Source organism: Erithacus rubecula (assembly GCF_903797595.1).
Source record: "Erithacus rubecula genome assembly, chromosome: 23".
In the NCBI taxonomy this organism is placed as follows: domain Eukaryota; kingdom Metazoa; phylum Chordata; class Aves; order Passeriformes; family Muscicapidae; genus Erithacus; species Erithacus rubecula.
The window spans coordinates 6,856,414-6,876,861 of NC_136675.1; the positions used below are offsets into that span (position 1 = coordinate 6,856,414).

The 20,448-nt window shown below is 59.7% G+C and overlaps 4 protein-coding genes across 11 annotated transcripts; 3 read left to right on the forward strand and 1 right to left on the reverse strand.

Moving 5' to 3' along the window:
• Positions 1–1,341: 1,341 nt before the first annotated feature.
• PDIK1L (PDLIM1 interacting kinase 1 like) lies at positions 1,342–7,054 on the forward strand (the record flags this gene model as incomplete). Of its 4 annotated transcripts, none has more annotated exons than XM_079325465.1 (3): positions 1,342–1,433; positions 3,611–3,912; positions 6,314–7,054. In XM_079325465.1, the coding sequence occupies exons 2-3, from the start codon at positions 3,628–3,630 to the stop codon at positions 7,052–7,054; spliced, it is 1,026 nt and encodes a 341-aa protein (XP_079181591.1). In that variant the 5' UTR covers positions 1,342–1,433; positions 3,611–3,627. The 4 variants fall into 4 exon arrangements, with proteins under 4 accessions (XP_079181591.1, XP_079181588.1, XP_079181590.1 ...); XM_079325462.1 differs by having other exon boundaries at positions 1,346–1,433; positions 2,589–3,912; XM_079325464.1 differs by having other exon boundaries at positions 1,370–1,433; positions 2,586–3,912.
• Positions 7,055–12,617: 5,563 nt separating this feature from the next.
• On the forward strand, positions 12,618–15,228 carry FAM110D (family with sequence similarity 110 member D). 2 transcript variants are annotated; one of them, XM_079325761.1, is made up of 3 exons: positions 12,618–12,789; positions 12,981–13,087; positions 13,726–15,228. In XM_079325761.1, the coding sequence occupies exon 3, from the start codon at positions 13,826–13,828 to the stop codon at positions 14,825–14,827; it is 1,002 nt and encodes a 333-aa protein (XP_079181887.1). In that variant the 5' UTR covers positions 12,618–12,789; positions 12,981–13,087; positions 13,726–13,825; the 3' UTR covers positions 14,828–15,228. The 2 variants fall into 2 exon arrangements, with proteins under 2 accessions (XP_079181887.1, XP_079181886.1); XM_079325760.1 differs by lacking the exon at positions 12,618–12,789 and having other exon boundaries at positions 12,865–13,087.
• A 120-nt stretch (positions 15,229–15,348) lies between these two features.
• Positions 15,349–20,442, reverse strand: LOC306811774 (uncharacterized protein C1orf232). Of its 4 annotated transcripts, none has more exons than XM_079325765.1 (4): positions 19,851–20,442; positions 16,111–16,197; positions 15,936–16,033; positions 15,349–15,753 (listed from the first exon to the last, which is right to left on the reverse strand). In XM_079325765.1, the coding sequence occupies exons 1-4, from the start codon at positions 19,899–19,901 to the stop codon at positions 15,495–15,497; spliced, it is 495 nt and encodes a 164-aa protein (XP_079181891.1). In that variant the 5' UTR covers positions 19,902–20,442; the 3' UTR covers positions 15,349–15,494. The 4 variants fall into 4 exon arrangements, 3 of the variants coding, with proteins under 3 accessions (XP_079181891.1, XP_079181889.1, XP_079181890.1); XM_079325763.1 differs by lacking the exon at positions 19,851–20,442 and adding an exon at positions 16,595–16,786; XM_079325764.1 differs by lacking the exon at positions 19,851–20,442 and adding an exon at positions 16,287–16,720.
• ZNF593 (zinc finger protein 593) lies at positions 16,975–18,219 on the forward strand. The gene is made up of 3 exons (XM_079325876.1): positions 16,975–17,214; positions 17,580–17,642; positions 17,754–18,219. The coding sequence occupies exons 1-3, from the start codon at positions 17,018–17,020 to the stop codon at positions 17,893–17,895; spliced, it is 402 nt and encodes a 133-aa protein (XP_079182002.1). The 5' UTR covers positions 16,975–17,017; the 3' UTR covers positions 17,896–18,219.
• Positions 20,443–20,448: the final 6 nt, after the last annotated feature.

A 20,448-nucleotide genomic window follows, 5' to 3' on the forward strand; every position in this document is an offset into this window, starting at 1 on the left:
CTGTGACCCCAAACACAGCCATGACCCAGCTGGCTCCGCTGCTGGGGTTCAAAAGCTGACCCAGAAACGGCTGGAGGGGCAGAGGGTGACACAGTCCTGGCTGAAAGCAGCCCTGGACACGATGCCCAGCTGGCTGGCCAGTGGCCAGTGCTGGCCACAGGGAGAGCTGTCAGCACGGGCAGCTGTGCCAGCAGAGGGTAACCCGACCCTTGGCACAGATGGGCCAGGATGGGGGACAGGGCAGGGTGGGGGGGCTGCAGGGGGTACCTGGGTGTGCAGGTGTGGGCGTGCAGGGATGCAGGGGTGCGTGGATAAACGGATGCACAGGTACATGGGTGTGTGACACCTGGACAGGCACACGGTGTCGGGGTGCACTGACCCCCTCCTCCCCACCCAGGGCAGCCCCACAGCTGTTTGGGGGCTCCTTCCGCCCTGGCTCACGTGTGCAGAGAGTGACTGTGCTGGAGCCGCCAGGCACATCTTGCAAAATTGTTCCCGTTCGGGCACTTGGGGCTCTGCCAGCGAGACCTGGCAGGAGAACAGGGCTGGGCAGCGCCGGGCTCGGGCACTGCCCCCACCCAGACACGACCTGGCCCTGCCCTGGGTGACATTGATTAACTAATTGCTTCTGGACTCGATTAAGGGGATTCACAGGAACGGAGGGACTGTAATGCCCTAAGCAGCTTTCCGAACCCACAAGGGGCTCGTTGGCCCCTAATTGGCTTGGGACAGCTTAGGCAGGACCCAGGACAGTAATCACCACCGGGATCCTTCCCAATTAACCATGGAGAGCCTACTACATGAATGAATCTCCCTCTGCTTGGTCTTCGCGGGGCTCTGAGCAGTAGGTGGCCCTGACTTCTCCCAAAATGTCCCTGTGGTGGCTTTGCAAAGGTTGAGGAGACAGCAGGGCCTGTGACAGGAGCCCCCCAGCTCCGGGGCATGGGGGCACTTCCAGCCCTGCAGCCTGGGGAGGAAAGAGGAACAGAGAGGGGTGACAGCTCTTGTGTCATCATCATACAAATCCAGAGCACAACCGTTTTTTTTGGACATCAAGCAATTAATCACAGATCCCCGGAATTGTTTATTTTGGAAGGACCTCAAAGTCCCTCCAGTGCCAGCCATGGCAGGGACACCTTCACTGTCCCAGGCTGCTCCAGCCCCAACGCCCAGCTTGGCCTGGGACACTGCCAGGGATCCAGGGGCAAACCTCCCCACCCTGACAGACAAATCCTTCCTAATTAATAACAGAAATTCAAGTAATTAATTTATTAATTAGCATAATTAAGCATCCAGCTCTTTGGCCCCGCCCTCTCCTCAGCTGACCAATCACAGGGCGCTGTGCCCGGATGGGCGTGGCCTGGCCTAGCGCGGCGGGTGGGCGGAGCGCAGCCCTAAGATGGCGGCCGGGCGGCGGCGGCGGCGGCGCTGAGGTAATGCGGCTTCACCCGGCCCGGCTCGGCCCGGGGGCGGCCCCGCATCCTCCCCGGCCCGCGGGGGAAGCTGGAGCGGGGTGGGATCCGCGCTGCCGGTTCGGGGGAGGGAGCCGGTACCCGCTGCGGCGGGCAGGGCCCAGTGGGCCGGGCATCGTCTCTCCGCTGAGGGGCCAGCGGTGCGCCGGTGCTTCCCCTCACAAGCGCAGGTGGGGGCGGGGTGCGGCCGCACCGAGCAGCAGGGTGCATTTATACCATCCTTAATATTAATATATTTGTATTATCCCATCATTGCCGCCGTTATGGCGCTGCGCGGGCCCGCAAGAGAGAGCGGCGGCCCTGGGCCCGTGTCCGCTCGGGTAGCACCGAGCGGGGCCGAAGTGAGGCCGAGCGGGGCCGAGTGAGGCCGAGCGGGAACGGAGCGGGGCCGAGTGAGGCCGAGCGGGAACGGAGCGGGGCCGAGTGAGGCCGAGAGGGGCCGAGTGAGGCCGAGCGGGAACGGAGCGGGGCCGAGTGAGGCCGAGCGGGAACGGAGCGGGGCCGAGTGAGGCCGAGAGGGGCCGAGTGAGGCCGAGCGGGAACGGAGCGGGGCCCAGTGAGGCCGAGCGGGAAAGAGTGAGGCCGAGCGGGATCGGAGCGGGGCCGAGTGAGGCCGAGCGGGATCGGAGCGGGGCCGAGCAGGTTCGGAACGGGGCCGAGCGGGATCGGAGCGGGGCCGAGCAGGTTCGGAACGGGGCCGAGCGGGATCGGAGCGGGGCCGAGTGAGGCCGAGCGGGATCGGAACGGGGCCGAGCGGGGCCAGGCGGCTCCGGGCGCGGCGGACGCTCGGTGCCGCTCGGAACCCGGTGTGCCCGTGTTTGAGGAACGCAGCGCGGTGTTTGCCCCGGAGCTGTGCCGCTCCCGCCCTTGGTGGCCGCGCTGGGATCTCAGTGTTCGGCTCTGAGCGCAGCTGCAGCTCTGCAGATTCTCCCGGCAGCGCGTTTCTCACACACGTCACATCTTGGTTCAAAACCTCACTGCAAATGTCCGTCACACAGCTTTGCTGAAAGGTTAAAATATCTCTGTAGTATTGCCTGAGACTGATGATACCTTTTTTCTCTCTCTTTTTCCTTTTTTTTTGTCTTTTTTTATTTTTCTTAAAATTGCCTAAAGCAGTGGAAATACTTGAAAACTTCCTTCTGATAACAGGCCCTTTCAGTGTGGTCCTTATTGCCTGACATAAAGAGAGTTGCCTTTATCACTGGCTGTCTTAAAGCTATTGTAGTTCTGATCTACCAGCGTGATTTTACTTATTTATTTACTTTTGGTTTTGCATTTCATTCTGTTTGACCAGTGATCCTTGGCTAGTCAAGCTTTGATTTTTTATGTTAATTTACTGCTGTCTCTAGGCAGTGTCTGATTTTGGTTTGGTTGTGTGAAGATGGTGCTGGTGTTTGGTTTGTAATCCTGTAGGGCAGCGTGCAGGGAGAGTCATAAATCTGCAGCAGGGTTTGGCGCCTTTTTTTTTTTTTTTTCCCTTCTTTTTTTTTTTTTTTTTTTTTTTTGTGTGTGTGTGTGCCTTGTTTTACTTTCAGAGCAATAACTTAACTTTTGTCCTTGCTCTGTTGAGCAAAAGTGAAAGTTAGATGCTGGGTGCAAACTTCTGCAATCTTTTTAACCTTTCATAGCTGTAGATTCCTCTTGCAGAGGAGGCTGAAAAATCAATCACCTCCAAAAAAACTAAATCGGGAGCGATTGAAACTTTCTCTTCTCTGAGTAAAACAATTATAACAGAAACATTTGCTCCTGCAGTCACCTCCAGAAAAAGGCAGTTAATTAAAAATCTGCTGCTGGATCAGCTGGGACCTCGTGTGCTCTCCAGGCTGGATGGGGAGCATGCCAGCCTCCTGTTATTGCTGCAGATGCTCTGGAGCTCGGCACCCTGCCCGTCTAGGTTGGAACTGTTGCCACCTCCAGCACGCCGGGGCTGCGTTTGCAATCTTAACAGAAAGATGTGATTTCACTTCCCTCCTGGCCCCTGGCCAGCAGGTGCAGGTTTATGGAGCAGCTTCTGGAATGTTCTGGCGCTGAACCCCCGTTAAGGGCGGGGTGCGGGCAGGCCAGCCCCTAGGGGGGGACAAACACAGCCGGCTTCCTCTGCTAAGTTCTAGTTGTGTGGGTTTCTCCCCCTTCCCCAGAACCTTTGCTCCTGAAGATGGTGAGTAGCCAGCCTAAGTACGATCTAATTCGGGAGGTTGGTCGTGGCAGTTATGGTGTGGTGTACGAAGCGCTCGTCAGGAGGACCTGTGCCCGCGTGGCCGTCAAAAAGATCCGGTGCCACGCGCCCGAGAACGTGGAGCTGGCCCTGCGCGAGTTCTGGGCCCTTAGCAGTATCAAGAGCCAGCACCCCAACGTCATCCACCTGGAGGAGTGCATCCTGCAGAAAGATGGCTTGGTGCAGAAGATGGCCCATGGCTCCGGCTCCTCCCTGTATCTGCAGGTACAGCGGGCAGGGGGCAGGAGGTGGGGCAGCCGAGCTCCTGGGTCTGAGCCCGGCTTAGTTAGGCCAGGGGGGCACCCAGAACTGAACTGGGATCTTTAGAAAAAAACAAACAGTCACCCGGATCTTGGGGTTGAAGCTGTGCTGCTCTGACACACTCCAGAATCTGTATTTAATGCAAATGTGCTTTGATAATTTGAGGGAGCTCAGGGGAGGTGCAGGCTGTGGAGCTCCTGGCAGCTGCAGGGTAAAGAGCTCTCCTGTCCTGGGACACAGCTTGGAGGAATTCCAGCCTGCCTGTCCTTGGAAGAGGAAATCCATGTCTTGGTTTATAAGAAGCCAACAGTTGAAATTCTTTCAATTAGTAGCACATCATGGGCTGTTTTTACTTTTGAATAAGTAACTATTAATCTCTTCAAAGAGTGATAAAGGCATAAATAAGGGAATACATACCACTCTGAAAGTGTCCTTTAAGTTTGAAGATGTGTATGTTTGAAAAATAAGCAGCTCTGGAAAGACAATCTAATGAATTGCCTTATCAAGAAGCAGCCCCAAGTACAAATCACCCCCAGGCAGTAATTTGTATTTCTGGTTTGAAAAGGCAGCAGCCTGCTGGCTGTTTGCTGTGTTATATTTCAGTTTTATTTCAGTTCTCAGTCTCTCAGTGTCTGCTGTGGGCCCTGCAGGTGCTGTGGGAGCCTGAGATCCTTGGCTTTGCCAGCTCCCCCTGGCTGGAGACCTGCTCCTGACTCATTGGCATGGAAGGATTAGGCTGAAATAAAACTGTCCAGCTGCTGGGGGAGAGCTCAGAGCCTCACCTTGCTGGGTTGAGTGGAGCAGCTGGAGGGCAGATGTGCAGGAGGAGCTGCCAGCCAAGGTGGGGTGGTGCTGCTGGGGAGCAGCTGGCACAGGGACCTGCCCTGCCAGGGGCAAACAGCAGGGATTGCTGTGCTGCTGCAGGGGGGCAAAGGGCAGAGCTGAGCTCACTTTGCAGCCTGGGCTGAGCAGGGACAGCCAGACCCCCCTCTGGGCTCAGCCTCTCCTCCTGCAGGTGAATTCCCCAGCTGAGCTGCTGCTGGCTGTCAGGAGGGGCTGCACCCTCTCCTCAAGGGCTCTGGGGCAGGTGCTCAGGGCCAAATGAACCAAATCTGTGGAGTTTGAGTCCTGAGTCAGCCTTGTCTGCTGGTGCTTTGGCACTGCCACGGATGTGGGGGGTGGATTTTGCTGCCTTAACTCTCACAACAGCTCCTGTGACTGTGTTGGTGCCCTCTTGGCAGAGCAGACTCCCTGCTCTCCTGAGGTACCTTAATCTCACCATTCCTGACCACAAGAAGGCAGTTTTTAGCTCTAAAATAGATTTACTGTTTAAATTGGTCTGGGATGATAGCTGTTAATTACTACTGTTTTCTCTCTTGAAAAAGTTACTTTAAAAAAGCATTTCAAAATGCCTCTCTGGATATTAACACACTCCTTCATTTTTGAAAGGCAGTTTGATTTAGTATCCATTGGTTTACTACTAACAGAAATAATTGCAGGACTTTCCTTCCAGAGCCACCTCAGAGGAGCTGAAGAGGCAAATGCAGTTGTGTAAACAGGATTAGTAGAAGTGATTGCAGGTTTTACTTTGCATTCTGTGTGAAGCAGCTGTAAGAACTGGCTGTTCAACTTGTGCTCCTGGAAATTCCATGTGGATAATGATGGTGGGAAGGGTGTTCTGTGCTCAGCTGTGCCTGCAGATCAGATCTCCTGAGTTCAGGGATCCTGTGTTAATTTGCTGGAATTCATTAACGTGTCAGGAGCGGAGACCAGGCTGTAAAAATCTCTCCTGCATAAATACAGCTGTGTGGGGTTACTTGTGAGACTTTGTTTATCCCAAAAAGCTGTTGGCAAAGTGGGTGGGACAGGCTTTGTCAGGGTGGGACTGTGTCCAGCTGGGACAGATGGGAGGGCAATGGCCACTGGGTATCTGTAAAAATTCTCTTATCAGGGTCGAGCTCTGCTTCTGGGCAGGAGCCTGAGCTTGATATGCTCCACACCAGTGAAGATAAGGAGGCTGGCAAATATATTGTGATTTTTGGTTTTTTTTCTCTTTTACATAAAAACATTCGCATAATGTTTTCTTTCCCCTCTTTGGATTGCTGGGAGGAGGGTCAAACACTTGTAGAATGGTCTGGGTTGGAAGGGATCTCCAAGCCCATCTCATTCCCATGGGCAGGGACACCTTCCCATGGCTGGATCCAGGGGCAGCCACAGCTTCTCTGGGCTCCAGGGAAGAATTCCTTCTGTGTGCTGACCCAAATTTCCCCTCCCCACCGAGATCCCGATTTTGTGCATTTTTCCATCGCCCCCTTTCCTCGCCAGGATCAGCAGGCAGTTACCACATTCCTTTTGCTCCTTGCAGCTGGTAGAAACCTCATTAAAAGGAGAGATAGCCTTTGACCCCAGAAGTGCTTACTACCTGTGGTTCGTGATGGATTTCTGCGACGGCGGCGACATGAACCAGTACCTGCTGTCGCGCAAGCCCAGCCGCAGGACCAACACCAGCTTCATGCTGCAGCTCAGCAGCGCCCTGGCCTTCCTGCACAGGAACCAGATCATCCACAGGGACCTCAAACCCGACAACATCCTCATCTGGCGGGGCCGGGCGGGCGCGGGCGAGGCCGAGCCCACGCTGAAGGTGGCGGATTTCGGGCTGAGCAAGGTGTGCTCGGCCGCGGGGCACAACCCCGAGGAGCCCGCCAGCGTCAACAAGTGCTTCCTGTCCACCGCCTGCGGCAGCGACTTCTACATGGCCCCCGAGGTCTGGGAGGGCCACTACACTGCCAAGGCCGACATCTTCGCCCTGGGCATCATCATCTGGGCCATGCTGGAGAGGATCACCTTCGTGGACAGCGAGACCAAGAAGGAGCTGCTGGGCGGCTACGTGCGCCGGGGCGCCGCCATCGTGCCCGTGGGCGAGGCGCTGCTGGAGAACCCCAAGATGGAGCTGCTGATCCCCGTCAAGAAGAAGTCCATGAACTCCAGGATGAAGCAGCTGATCAGGGAGATGCTGGCGGCCAACCCGCAGGACAGGCCGGACGCCTTCGAGCTGGAGCTCAGGCTGGTCAACATCGCCTTCAAGGACAGCAGCTGGGACACGTGAGGGTTCTGACCTGGGGGGCTCTGCCCTTGTGGGGTGGGTGCTGGCTTGGCCCAGGTGGGATTGCCAGGGCAGTGCCAGGGTGATGCCAGGGTGATGCCAGGGTGATGCCAGGGCAGTGCCAGGTGATGCCAGGGCAGTGCCAGGTGATGCCAGGGCAATGCCAGGTGATGCCAGGGCAGTGCCAGGTGATGCCAGGGTGATGCCAGGACAATGCCAGGGCAGTGCCAGGGTGATGCCAGGGCAGTGCCAGGTGATGCCAGGGCAGTGCCAGGTGATGCCAGGGCAGTGCCAGGTGATGCCAGGGCAATGCCAGGGCAGTGCCAGGGTGATGCCAGGGAAATGCCAGGTGATGCCAGGGCAGTGCCAGGTGATGCCAGGGCAATGCCAGGGTGATGCCAGGGCAGTGCCAGGTGATGCCAGGGCAATGCCAGGGCAGTGCCAGGGTGATGCCAGGGCAATACCAGGGCAGTGCCAGGGCAGTGCCGTGGGGATGCCAGGGCGATGCCAGGGCAGTGCCAGGTGATGCCAGGGCAGTGCCAGGGTGATGCCAGGGCAATGCCAGGGCAATACCAGGGCAGTGCCAGGGTGATGCCAGGGCAATACCAGGGCAGTGCCAGGGCAATACCAGGGCAATACCAGGGCAATGCCAGGGCAGTGCCAAGGCAATGCCAGGGCAGTGCCAGGGCAGTGCCAGGGTGTTTCTCAGCTGCAGCAGCAGGGGGATGTTGCAAAGAGCCGACACTACTTGATGCTTGTGAGTGTCTCACACATTCCAGTTTCCTATGTCAGTATTAGGAGCTCTCATGGAAAATAAACCAGATCTGCATGCTGGCAGTGCAGATCTGGAGGCTTTGTAATGTAATCTCTGTATATATTTATGTATATGAGTGACTGGGAGTGTGTGGCACTTAAATTATTTGCTGTGGGTCTGGATGATTGGGGTCTGCTAGAAATCTGGGTGAAGAAGGTGGGTGAAGAAAACCCCTCCTTCCCCAGGCCTGAATGACTTTATTATTTATTTTTGTTATCTAATTTCAAAGACTTGACTTTGTGAACAAAAAAAAAAGCAATGCAAGGGGATCAGCTGCTTTCAAAGTGCTAACGTGGCTGATCTTAGCACTCAGAGCTTAATGAGCTCATCACTGAGGGAGTCAAATTAAAAATGTGCACTCAGGTGCTGGCAGGGCAGCTGGGTCATTGATCACTTGATTTTTTGCTTTTATTAATCAATGAATCTGCCTTTCCTCAACAAGCTCTCTGCCCTGGTGTCCACAAGCCCATAGCACCCTGAGGATTTCTCAGAGCAGAATTCTGCACCCTCAGTTCATGGGAACAGAGCAGATTCTAAAATCCCTTCAGCATCCCTGGCTCCCACAGAGCTCACTGGCAGGTATGTGGAAGTGCCAGCCTGGCTTGATATTTTTTAAATTATTATTATTTCTCCTTTTAAAGATATGATCTTTATTTAAAAGCAGATGGGAGGATGGGGAGCAGTTCTCAGCAGAGGCTGGCACAGGTTCCACTGAGGCCACCTGACACTGCAGCTCTTTGTAGCTGCACAACACTTTGTTCTTTTGGAGGACTGACCTTTCCCATCCAGTCTGACCTTTTGGGAAAAAAAGCAGAGTCTTAAAATTGCCTTTAGAGCTCCAGCAAAGGCCATTTTTCTTCTTAAAAATTCAATTTAAATTTTCCCCCCCTCTCAAATCTTACCTGAAAATGGCTGTAAAGTATTTCCTTGTATAATTTTCTTTTTGAATGCTGTTTCTTCTTAGTGCTGGGACAGCAGTTCTGAGCACTCAGTGTTTACTTCGAGTGCAAATAAACAAAATATGATTTTTTTTTTGTCATTCCTAAAGCAAAGGATTCTGATTCCACCCAACCTCTGAGGTTTTAGAGGCCACAGGTGCTGTGAGCTGGTGCCTTAGTTTGTAATTCTTCTTCTTTTCTTTCACTCCATAATTCAGGGAGTGACCCTCAGACAAACACAACTTTGTTTGTGCCAGCTCTGCCTCCCAGTTCTCACATCTCAGCAGGGCCATTGGATGAGAAAAATTGATTTAGAATTCAAATTCAACTTGGGAACTTTTCCAAATTAAAGGGGTGAGCATCCCCTTGTCTTACCCACCCAGTGATAACCAGAATAACTCTGCTCCCCTCTGAGTTTTGGGGTTTTTGACTCCCAAAGTGTTTTCTTTGCACTGATTGCCACTTTACAGGTTGGGGGGTGCCTGAAAATCCCCCTCATGGTGCTTGTCCTCACTGTGGGGTGACACTGGTAGTCCTCAAGCTCTGTGTTCTCGTTGATTTTTTTGTTGTCTGAGGTTTTTTTTTTTATTGTTTGGAGAAAACAAATCAAGCTGTGGTAGCAGCTGCAGGGTCTTTCACCAGCGTGACACTTTTCAGCACTTGGGAAAGATTTTTTTGGGTTTTTTTTTTTCCATGTTTTTCTTTATAAAACTGTAAAATATATTTTATGGAGAATTTATAATGAGGAAAATTATTGTGTAATTTATTAAGTTCATGACTGTTTTTGAAATAAAATCTTGAATTTCCATGAAGTTTTAGGACTTTTTATGGGGAATTGCTTTCAGTCAGTGCTGCCCTCCAGGGACAGAGTCCTGCTGTTCCCAAATTCCCTGAGAAACTTTAGGAGAGAAGGTGAGGAAACATCATTATTTATCCATGACAGGAAAGGGGAGCCCTCATTTGCATGTTTTAATTAGCAGTGCTCTGCCACAGAGGCACCTGCAGACTGGAAATGCTGTAAATGAGTTTTTTTTGGAATTTCTTACACCCTGTGGGTTCTTGGTGCCAGAAATGGGGAAATTCCCACCTGGAATGGGGAAATTCCCACCTGGAATGGGGAAATTCCCACCTGGCAGGAGCTTTGTGCTTAAGTCAATGTAGTTTGAATTTAAATTCTTTTTTTTTTTTAGGGGATAAAGACCTTTAGTAAAGGAGAAAATCCAAAAGTGGGACTAGTTCTAAGAGTGGTGGTTTTAAATACAGACACAAGCTGAATTCCTTGCCCACAACATGAAGAAAAATAAACCTGAGGTGTATATATATATATATAGACACATATATATGTGTGTGTATATATAAAATATATATGTACTGCACTTCAAATATATTTAGCCCACAGGGAGGGTGGGGAAATCTGCAGAGCAATGCCCTGGTGCAGAAATTAGATTTAATTAAAGCCCCATCTGGGCAGGGAGAAGCCAAGCTCAGAGGATTCAGGCTCCAGCTTGCCCATCCACATTCCCAGGGCTGGGAACTCAATTTTTTTTTTGCTTTATTTTACAAAACAAAGTTTTTTAAGCAGCTGGGGCTTTGTGGGGGAGGTAAATCCCCACCTCCATCTGGAGCTCTGGAGGTGTTTTGGGGGACTCTGAACCCCCATTTTTAGGAGTAGGGGGTGACAAATGACCCGAGGATGGGCTGGAAGAGGAGCCCCAGCCCAGATCTTCATTTCAGATATTCTTTTTTTTTTTGGGGTGGAACCTAAAAAGCCCTTTGCAGTGGTGGGTTCAGGCCTCCACCCTGACCCTGGGCTTGCTTCCCTCAACCCTCTTTGTCTTTCCTGTGCTCCCAGCACTGCCCAGCCCTCACCTGCCATGGGTTTGGGGTTTGGAACATCCACAGGAGCCTCTCCCAGGGGTTTGGAGCATCTATGGGAGTCTCTCCTGTGGGTCTGGAGCCCTTTTGGGGTTTGGAGCATCACAGGAGCCTCTCCCAGGGGTCTGGAGCCCTTTTGGGGTTTGGAACATCCACAGGAGCCTCTGCTGTAGGTTTGGAGCCCTTTTGGGGTTTGGAGCATCACAGGAGCTGCTCCAGTCCTGACTTGCACTGACTGGTGGGTTCCTGTCTCGGATTAGGTGCTGGTTTCAGGTTGGTTTGTGCCCGTTTGAGCCCCGGGTGTGTTTAATCCCTCAGGGGAGCCCGAGCCAGCTCTGCCCCTCCCCAGCCTGGCCCAGGAGCTGCCAGCCCAGCTGGGACAGCAGCTGCTCCATCCCTCCTGCACCTGGCTGGGTGCTGCAGTTGTTTTCCCAAAGGAGAAATGCATCTGGAAAGAACTTGGTGGGACACGGTGGTTTCTGCTCACCTGGAGCTGTCAGAGCAGGGTTGGTTCAGCAGGAGAGGAAAATGCTGTGGAAGGAGGATTTGGGATTTGTGGCCTTTGGGGACCTGCTCTGCCTTTTCTCACTCTGGAGGTTTCCACACCTGGCCCCAGCTGTGCTGGGTTTCACCCAGGGTTGTTTTTCATGCCCAGCTCTGTGCTCCTTCCAGCCCCACAGAAGAGAGCTCTGAGTAACCTTAAATAAAACCAAGGGACTTTGAGCACCCAGCTGACTCCAAAAAGCCTCCAGGTGCATCCACAGGAGGCTGAAAATGGGGTAAATCCCTTCCTAGAAGTCACAGGGACAAAAACTCACTAACAGGAAAAGCAGGAGCTGCCTGGGAGTTGGATGCCAGGAAAGGCACCTCAAATAATCCTTTTTTTTTTTTTTTATCCCAAAGTGAATCTGCCTTGTCCAAATATTCCAGTTCAACAGCAAGTGCCTGGCAGGTGCTCCAAGGAGGGAGATCACTGGGCAGGAATTTGGGAAGAGCATCCCTTGGGAACACCTGAGAGGGAAAAGTGATTTCAAGGCTGCTCTTAGTCATGGCTTTACCAGAAGAGCTGCTGGGATTCCAGCTTGGGAAATCAAACACTTCCTAATGATTCATGCTGCCTGGAGTTAAAATTAATGTCCATGAGGGAATCCAGGGGCACATTCCTGATCTGCCAAGGGTTTCTCCATCTCTTGGCCTGATCCTATTCCCTGCCTTCCACCAGATTTGCTCCAGTGCATCCTGCACAGAGCCCAAAGTGCTGTGCTCCTCTCCAGGTTTATTAGAGAGCTTGTCTCTCGCTTCCTTGCTGTCACTAGAATTTTTTCCAGAGCTCAAACAAGACCTGGTCCCTCTCATCCTGCCCAGCTTCCACTTTATCCCTGTTTTCATCAGCACAGGAGTTCCTGCCCTGCTGCCATGGCCAGGAAGGTTCTGGACACAGGGCCCCATTCCCAGCACTGGCTCTGGAGCAGCAGCTGCTCAGGAAGGAGCTGGGCTGGGGCAGAACCCGGGGCCAGCTCCCCTCTGTCCCGGGGTCTGTCCCCAGTCCCTGTCCCCGTGCCCCGGCTCTCCACCCACACCGGCTGCCAGAGGGGTGCGGGGGCTGGTGCTCCCTGGGGAGCCCTGGGGGCTTCCCTGGCCCCTCCCCGAGGCTCTGGGACCTTCCCCCTCCGCTCCAGTGCCACGTTCGCAGCCCCCCGGGCTGGAGCCGGGGATGGAGGGGCCGGGATTGTCCCTGTGGGAGCACTCGGGAAGGGAAGAGGGCAGCGGTAAAAATAACCCCTGGGCCAGCTCCAGCCCATTGTGGCTTCCTGCGATTTACAGCCCTTCCCGGGGGAAGAGGCAGGAACCGGCCGCTCGGGGCTGGCTTTGACCCTTTCCCCGCCACCGGGGAAGGTGCCAGAAGGATCGTTCCTCCTCTCCTGCCTGGGGAGGGGGTTTGGGGTGGGCTCCTGCCCTGAGCTGCCCGCAGCACCCTGGGGTGGGTGCAGGAGGAGAAGCTGCTGGAGCGGACACGATTCCCAGCCCCTTTCCTGCCCCGCCTGTGCAGGGGGACAGAGAGACTCGGAGGCAAAACTGCTGCAGCTCCCGAAATCCCGGCCGGGTTCCCGGTAAGGAAGCGGAGGGGGGAGAGGAGCTGGCAGGGGCGAGCTGGAGCTGCAGGAGGAGGGGGGTTAACGCTGGGCTGGGCTGTGAAGGGGGGTCACGCTGGCAGGGTCGGCACGGAGGAGGGTTCTTGCCGCGGGGCTGGGCTGGCAGGAGTTAATGGGTGGCTCTTCCTCTTCCTCATCCTCTATATGAGGCTGCTCCTGGCTCTGGACTCAGTTTGCTGCGGCAGCCAGAGGGGCAGGAGCTGCTTGAGACTGGAGCATCCCTGCATCCCATCCCTGCATCCCTGCGTGGGCTCAGGTGAGCAAGGGCATCCCGCACCTGCCTGGCCCGGGTCCTGGCGCAGGTCCTGCCCGCGGGGCTGGGCTGGGGAGGGTCACGGTCCCGCGGCTCGGGCAGTCCTTCGGCAGCACAGGGCCGGACACACGCGTGCCTCAGTTTCCCCGTCTGTTCTCCGCGGTGGGTGCGGTGTGGAGCCCTGGGCTGCGTGTGGGGCTGCGTGGCAGAAAGTTCCCGGGCTCATTTCTCCCACTCTGCCCAGCCCCGTGTCCCCGCTGTCACCCAGGGCAGGTTCCGTGCCATCCACACACGGAGAAAGGGAGAATCTTCCCCCCCAGCCCAGGCTGGCCGTGTGGGGCACGGCTCGGGGACCCCCAAGCGCCGTGGGGCAGCTCGCCAGCTCTCCTGAGCTTTGTTCTGCCGCTCGGGAAGACAAGGCGGCTCCGGTATTTTTTCCTGTTGGGAGGCGCTCCTGGGATGCGGGTGAAGCCGGCGGATGCTCGGCGCTTCTCCCTTCCTGCCCAGGGGCTGCTCCTGCCTGGGCTGCCAGGACTCGCTGCCAGTGTGGCGTTGAGGGCACCCTCAGCTCTTCCTCATCTCCTCCTCCTCCTCACCTCTGCACCCTCGGGCCTGACCCCGACTCTGCTCTCTCCTCCCAGGGCTGAACCCAGGAGCCGAGCGCAGCTTCAGGAGCCTCCCCAGCGGAGCTGCCCGGGCACTCGGGAGGGCAGCGGGTGGTCGCAGCGCCGGGCCGGGGCCATGGTGCCCTTGGGCAGCCCCACTCTGCGCCTCGTGGCCCCCGGGCGCGGCTCGCCCCTGGCCTGGCTGAACCGCGGCCCCGAGTGCTCGGGGGGCAGCGGGGGCCGCAGACCCAGCGCCGTGGAGCGCCTGGAGGCCGACAAGGCCAAGTACGTGAAGTCGCAGCAGGTGATCAGCCGGCGGCAGGAGCCGGCGCTGCGGGGCTCGCCCCGCCTGTCCCCGCACGGTCGCCGCCTGCTCGCCCGGCAGCAGTGCGCGGAGCTGGGCCCGGCCTCGGAGCTCGGCCGGGAGGGCCCGCGGAAGCTGCCGTGCCCCCAGTCCCCCGTGTCGCGCCGCAGCGGCAGCAGGCGCCTGCTGAGACCCGACTCGCTCATCATCTACCGGCAGAAGCGGGACTGCCTGGCCGGGGACAAGGAGAACAGCAAGAGCTCCGGGCTGGTGCGGCGCCTCTTCCAGGGACCCCTTTGGGACAGAGCGCCCAGCTCGCCCCCCGCCAGGGCGCTGGGCGAGGGGTCCAGAGTCCCCCCGAGCCCCGAGACCCCCATGCTGTGGGCGCCTGCGGAGAAGGAGGAGGCGCGGACAGCGGGAGGTGCCAGCGGCGGTGACAGCGGTGGCATCTTCGCCGCGCCCGGCAGCCCCGCGGAGCCGCGGCCCGGTAACCCCGGCAAGGAGCCGCTGGCTCTGCGCGTGTCGCTGCCGCTGTCGGAGCAGGAGCGCTTCTTCAACTACTGCGGGCTGGACCGGGCGCTGGTGGAGCTGCTGGGCCGGGAGCGCTTCGGGCCGGCGGGCTGGGACAGCGCCTCGACCCGGGCCCCCGGATCCTGCGAGTCCGAGCCCGGCAGAGCCTCGGGGGGCAGCGAGGGGGGCGCGGGGCCGGGCGAGGAGGAGCCGGACACTCGGCCGGGCTGCGCCGTCTCGGTGGTGGAACGCAACGCCCGTGTCATCAAGTGGCTCTACGGCTGCCAGAGAGCCTGGGCGGCTGCCAAGGAGTCCACGGTGTGAGCGGGGACAGCCTGGCCCGCACCGGGACACTCGCCCTCGCTGGTGCCACCATGGCCCTGGTGCCGCGGGGATGCTGCAGGCCGGGAGAAGCGCCAGGTCCTCGGGCTGAGTGGGGTGGGGGCACCTGAGGGGCAGGTGAAGGAGGGACAGCCCCGGGTGAGTCTCTCCGTGGTCTCAGGGATGCTGTGCCCCTGCTGTCACCCATCTGTCCCCAGCCCAGGAGGGTGGGATGGACCTGCAGCCCCCACTGACCACTCGTGTCCTGCTCCGGCTGCAGGCTGAGGGTGGGCAGAGCCCGAGCCCCCTGTCGTGGGCATTGCCCACCCCACAGCCCCCTCCTCCCCAGAACAGGGGCTGCTGGGGCCAAAGCTGCCCTCAATAAATCTGGGGTTTTTTTTCTAGCCTGGTGGTTGTGTGTGGTTGTGGGGAGGATGCCCCAGGGCTGGGGGAGCAGCTCCCCCTCCCCACCTTTGGGTTGTGCAGCTTCAGGGGCCGTGGGGCTGTTGGGGGGTGAGGGCAGAGCTCAGGAAAAAGGGGCACTTTGGGGTCTGTAGTGCAGAGGTGACACCCAAACCCACGGCAGAGCCCAGGGCACGGGCAGGGGGCTGCCCACCAGCAATGGGGGGCCAAAAATAACTCCTGGAGAGTCCGGCTGGTGCATCTTCCTCTAGTTGCCCTTGGGGGCGTTTTTATTCCGGATTTCGGCCAGTTTGCCAGCCAGGAAGCCCCAGTGGAAGGCCCCTTCCTCTGGCTCCCGCAGGTCGCTGCCGTCGTCACCCGGCGGCTCCCCAGGGCTCTCGTCCGGCTCCGGGGGGGGCACCCCCTTGTCCGGCCCCGACGCCTGCTGCCACTTGGTAGCAAAGAGATCCCAAAATCCAGGCGCCTTCTCGGCGTGGGGCACCTCGGGGGGCTCAGCGGCCAGAGGGCTGGGGGGAGAGTGGGCACGGAAATGTCGGTGCAGGAACCTTCTCCCCCAAGCCCCCCCTCCATGGCGGGTGCAGGCTGGGGAGGGGGATGCAGTGACGGGTGGGGGAGGGTGTGGGGGCTCGGCAGTTCCCAGGGGTTGGATCTGGGTTCTGGGGGTCCCCCCCAGCGATCTGTAACTTACTGGTCCGGGCAGGGCTCCGGGCTGAGCAGCTGGTGCTCGTCCTCGCGGGTGAACAGGGATGAAAGCGTCCGCCAGCCCCGGGCACCCACGCCCTGCACCTGCGGGGGTGCAGCGCCGGGGTCACCGGGGACCCCCGGCCCCCAGGGACCCCCCGCTGCCCCAGCCCCCTCCTCACCTTCCTGGCCAGCTGGGACACGGGGCTGGCTCCCTCCTCCATCAGCGCGGGGGGCTCGGCCGTCTCCATCAGCTCGGGGGTTTCTCCCTGTAACAGAACCCCCGGTGAGGGCAGGGGTGCGGGCGAGGGGGGGCAGGGAGATTTGTCACCCCATTTTGGGGACTCCCCCGCCCTACCTCGTCCTGCAGGGCCCCGTCCGGCCGCGGGCCCCCCAGGGTCTGCAGCACTTTGGCCTTGTAGAGCCGCCAGAAGCCCTGGGCCATGGCGAGGGGCTCAGCGGGGCCGGAGCCGGCGGAGCCGCGGGCAGCGGGGCGGGCGGGACCCGCAGATCCGGTGGCTTCATTAAAGTTTCAAAACCGCTTGCACCGCACAAAAGGAATCTGAGCCCGGGCTGAGCCGGGGGCAGCGCGGGACCGGCGGCTCTGGACACCCCCAAAACCCATCCTGACCCCCCCGCCCCGGCCTCCCGGTGCCCCTCGCCCACCTGGGACCCCCAGGGCTGGGACAGCCCCCCACGGTGCCGAGGAGCCGCCGGAGCCCCGCGCTCCCCCCGCCGCGTGTCCCCATCTATAATTGATGACGGACGAAACCCGATCAGCGCGGGGACACGGCGCGCTGAGCCCTGGCCGGCCATGGCAGCGGTGACCGGGGCAGCACGGGGGACACGGGGGGACACGGGGGGCACACGGGGAGGACACGGCGGCAAGGCGCGGACGGTGGCACCGGGGGCCGGGGGGTCGCGGGGTCACCGGGCCCGGGGGCGTGGCCTGTTTGGATATGCGCGCGGCTCTGTGGATGGGTGTGGCCGTGACCACGCCCGCGCCGTCTGTGGGCGGGGCGGGCTGCGGTGTGGGCGTGGCTCACAGCCCCGGCGCATGCGCGGCGCGGCGCGAGGAGTGCGGCCGCCATGTCGCCGCGGAACGGGCGCCGCACCGGAGCGCACCGCGCGCACTCGCTCGCCCGGCAGCTGAAGACGAAGCGGCGTCGGCGCGACCTGGATGAGATCCACGCGGACCTGAAGCCCGAGAACGCGGCGCGGCTGCTGCGGCAGGAGTTCGACCCCGACATGCCGGGCTGCGGCCAGTTCTACTGCCTGCACTGCGCGTGCGTGCGGCGGGATGCGGGGGCTGGGCGGGGGGCTCCAGCCTTGGGGGCGCTTCTCCTGTCCTGGGGGTCCCGGGTTCCCGGGGGAGTTCTCCTGGTCCCTGAGGTCCCTGGCGCTGGGGTGGGCTCGTCCTGGTCCTGGCGGTCGGGGGAGAGGGGTGCTCAGTCATGGGGGGTCCCTGTTCTCCGGGAGGGGGCTGCCCTGCTCCCGGGTGGTCCCTGGCTGCCGGGGGGCTCTGACCCCTGGGGGAGTATCTTGTCCTGCTCTCAGGGTGACCCCTGGCCCGTGCAGGGTTGTGGGGGGACCCTCTCCAGCCCTCCTTCACTCTCGGGGTCCCCCTGACCCCCATCCTTTCATACCCCAGGCGCTACTTCGTGGACCTGAACAGCATGAAGGAACACTTCAGATCCAAGGTGCACAAGAAGAGGTAAGGGGAGGGAGCAGACCCCAAATTCCCCGGGGTGAGGGGGGTGGCAGGGGCAGTTCTGGGCCGTTCTCGGAGGAGCAGGTGGGAGTTTCATCCCCTCCGTGCCCCCAGGCTGAAGCAGCTCCGGGAGGCTCCGTACACGCAGGAGGAGGCAGAACGAGCTGCTGGGATGGGCTCCTACATCCTCCCAAAGAAGGTGGAGGTGCAGACCCAGCCCCTCGAGGAGGTCACCGAGATGGAGACGTCCAGCTGATGCAGGGACAGCGGCTGAGAGGCTGAGTGGCTCTGTAAGGACGTCTTTGTCCTCAGCTTTGTGACAAGAACACATGCCAGCACTGCCAGCCAAAACCAGCCTGCTGCTCCCACAGCCCCCCTGGCCAGGGCACTAACGAGGAGAAGGAGCCAGCCAGACCCTGGGTGCCCTCACCGAGTGTTCTTCTTCTCCAGAAAGGACAAGTTGCTTTTTCTCTGAGTGCTGGTGGGACTGCACACTTGTCTGCTTTTGGAGCAGCTTCTGCTCCGTCCTTGGGTCAGAGGTTATTCCAGTGATGCACCCATTAAAATATGTTAATTAACAGTGTGGCAGCATTGAATATGAGGGTGACAGCCCCCACAAGGGGTGGGGGGACACCTCAGTGTTGTGCTTTAACCATTTCCCAAAAGTGTCTGTGCCAGGAGCCTTGTCCAGGAGCTCTTGCCTGCCAGGGTGGTCAAAGTCCCTCTGCCCTCCTGGCAGGGAGTTCCCAGGCAGTTTTTTGTGGGGAATATGAGATTGAGTGACCTCTTCATCAAGCACTTGGGTTTGCAGCGAGCAGCTGGTTTGGGCCTTGAGAGGGGAGTGCTGGTGTCCCCTTGGTGAGGACACTTGGAGGTTGCTGTCCCCAAAAACTCAACTCCTGCAGGTGATTTCATGTTCCTGGGGGGCTGGGGCTGCATGGCATGATCAGCCTCCCTGCCTGTTGTCTGCCACGGCTGCTGCTGGTGCCCCTTAGGGGACACTGAGTGACAATGCCACCAGATTCCTGCAGACTGCGTGTCCCTGCTGCCACGCTGGGCACAGGGGATGTGCTGGGAGCAGAAGGCAGAGCAGTGACACAGCTGTGCTGGGTAGGGAAGGGTTTATTTCCACGCAGCCTGCCCGGATTTGTTCCCCCCGGCCCCGGGGGATGGAGAGCTGCAGCTCAGCGGGGGTGGGAAGGCTGCAGCCGCCATCCCAGCGCCATCCCAGCGGGATGTGCCAGCCCAGGGGACACGTCACGGCCCCGTGTCCCCCCTGCCCGTTACCTAATGGCGCGTGGCACTGGCCTCATTCCTGCCACAGCACGTTCCCATGGGGACGGGGGGCTCTGTGGCCACCGCGGGGGTCCCCAGGCCCCTCTGCTGCTGCGGGGGATGGGATGGATGCTCTGCCGTCCCTCTGTGTGTCTGTCCAGCCTCTGGTCTGGCTCCCTCTGGATCCCGACGTCCCCCCGTGGCTCGGGCAGGGGCTCAGCCGGCAGCTCCGGAGCTGGAAGCGGCTTCTCCGTTCTCCATCCCGGCTGCCCGAGGCGGGGACAGGCGGGGACAGGCTCATCCCCATGCCCAGGGCAGGGCATCCATCCGTGCCCAGGCGGGGCGGGGAGGGCTGGATGTGGCGCAGCTCGGCTGGGAGGCGGCGGCAGCCGCAGCTCCGCTCCTGCGGGGGCCGGCGGGTGCAGGGGGACCCCAACACCCCCCGGGGACTGTCCCCACGGCCCCCCCAGCCCCCTCCTCACGGCTCCGGGGGGGCCTTGGCGGGGTCAGCCATTCTCCGGGCGCTGTAGAGGGACAGGCAGAGTCCGGCGGCCGCCAGCAGCAGGGCCAGGGGGGTCAGCAGCCGCCCCCCCGGATCAGCCCCACGTCCTGCGGCCAGCTGCATCTGTGGGGACACAGAGAGCACTGCAGTACCCCACGGGGAAGGGGACAGGGGCCTGGAGCCATGCCCTGAATGTCCCCATCACACCGGGTGGTGTAAAGGCAATGGGGGCAGCTTTGTGCCCCTCTGGGCATCTCAGGGGAGGTTTTAGGGTGCCCCATGCAGCACTTGTGGGCCTCCATCAGCAGCATCCTCGCTGCTGACATGGAGCTGGGACACAGCCGGGAACGGCTCCTGTGGCCAGCAGGCCCGGTGGGCAGCGTGGGCAGCACCCCGGGCTCCCCACGGGCTCCCCAGCCCTGCTCGCCCCTTACCTGCAGCAGACGGAAATACCCCGGGGTCAGGCGCCGGGGCCGGATGATCATGGCGTGACGGGGAGCGGCGGGATCGGGCTCGGTGGGGCAGCAGCAGCAGCGGGGCTGGGACCCCCCGAGCCCCCGGGCGCGGCGAGGAGCCCCCCGTGTGCGCGGCGGCCCCTCGGGCAGGGCGCGGGCACCGGGCGGCGCGGAGCAGCAGCTGTCAGCCGCGATCAGCGCCCGCTGCTCCCCGGAGCGGACGCGCCGGGCGGGGGGGCCAAGGCCGGCCCAGGGGGGATCTGGGGGGGCTGAAGGGCTGGGCTCGACTCCGGGTGAACCCGTCTGCAGGCCTGTACGGGGCTGCCTCAGTTTCCCCAGCTGCAAAGGGGTGTGAGTTGTGCTTTGGGAGGCGGTGACACCCCAAAAACTCCAGGGCTGAGCAGGGCCGTCCCTCAGGTTCCTCCGAGGGTCTTTGCGGCCTTACTTTGCACTCCCGGGACACCTGGGGGTGTCCCACCGGTGTCACACATGCTGGGGGTGACAGCGGGTGTCACTTCCCGGGCTTCCAGCGGCCGTGTGTCACCGTCCGGGCTGTGACTCAGCGGGCCTCGCCCCG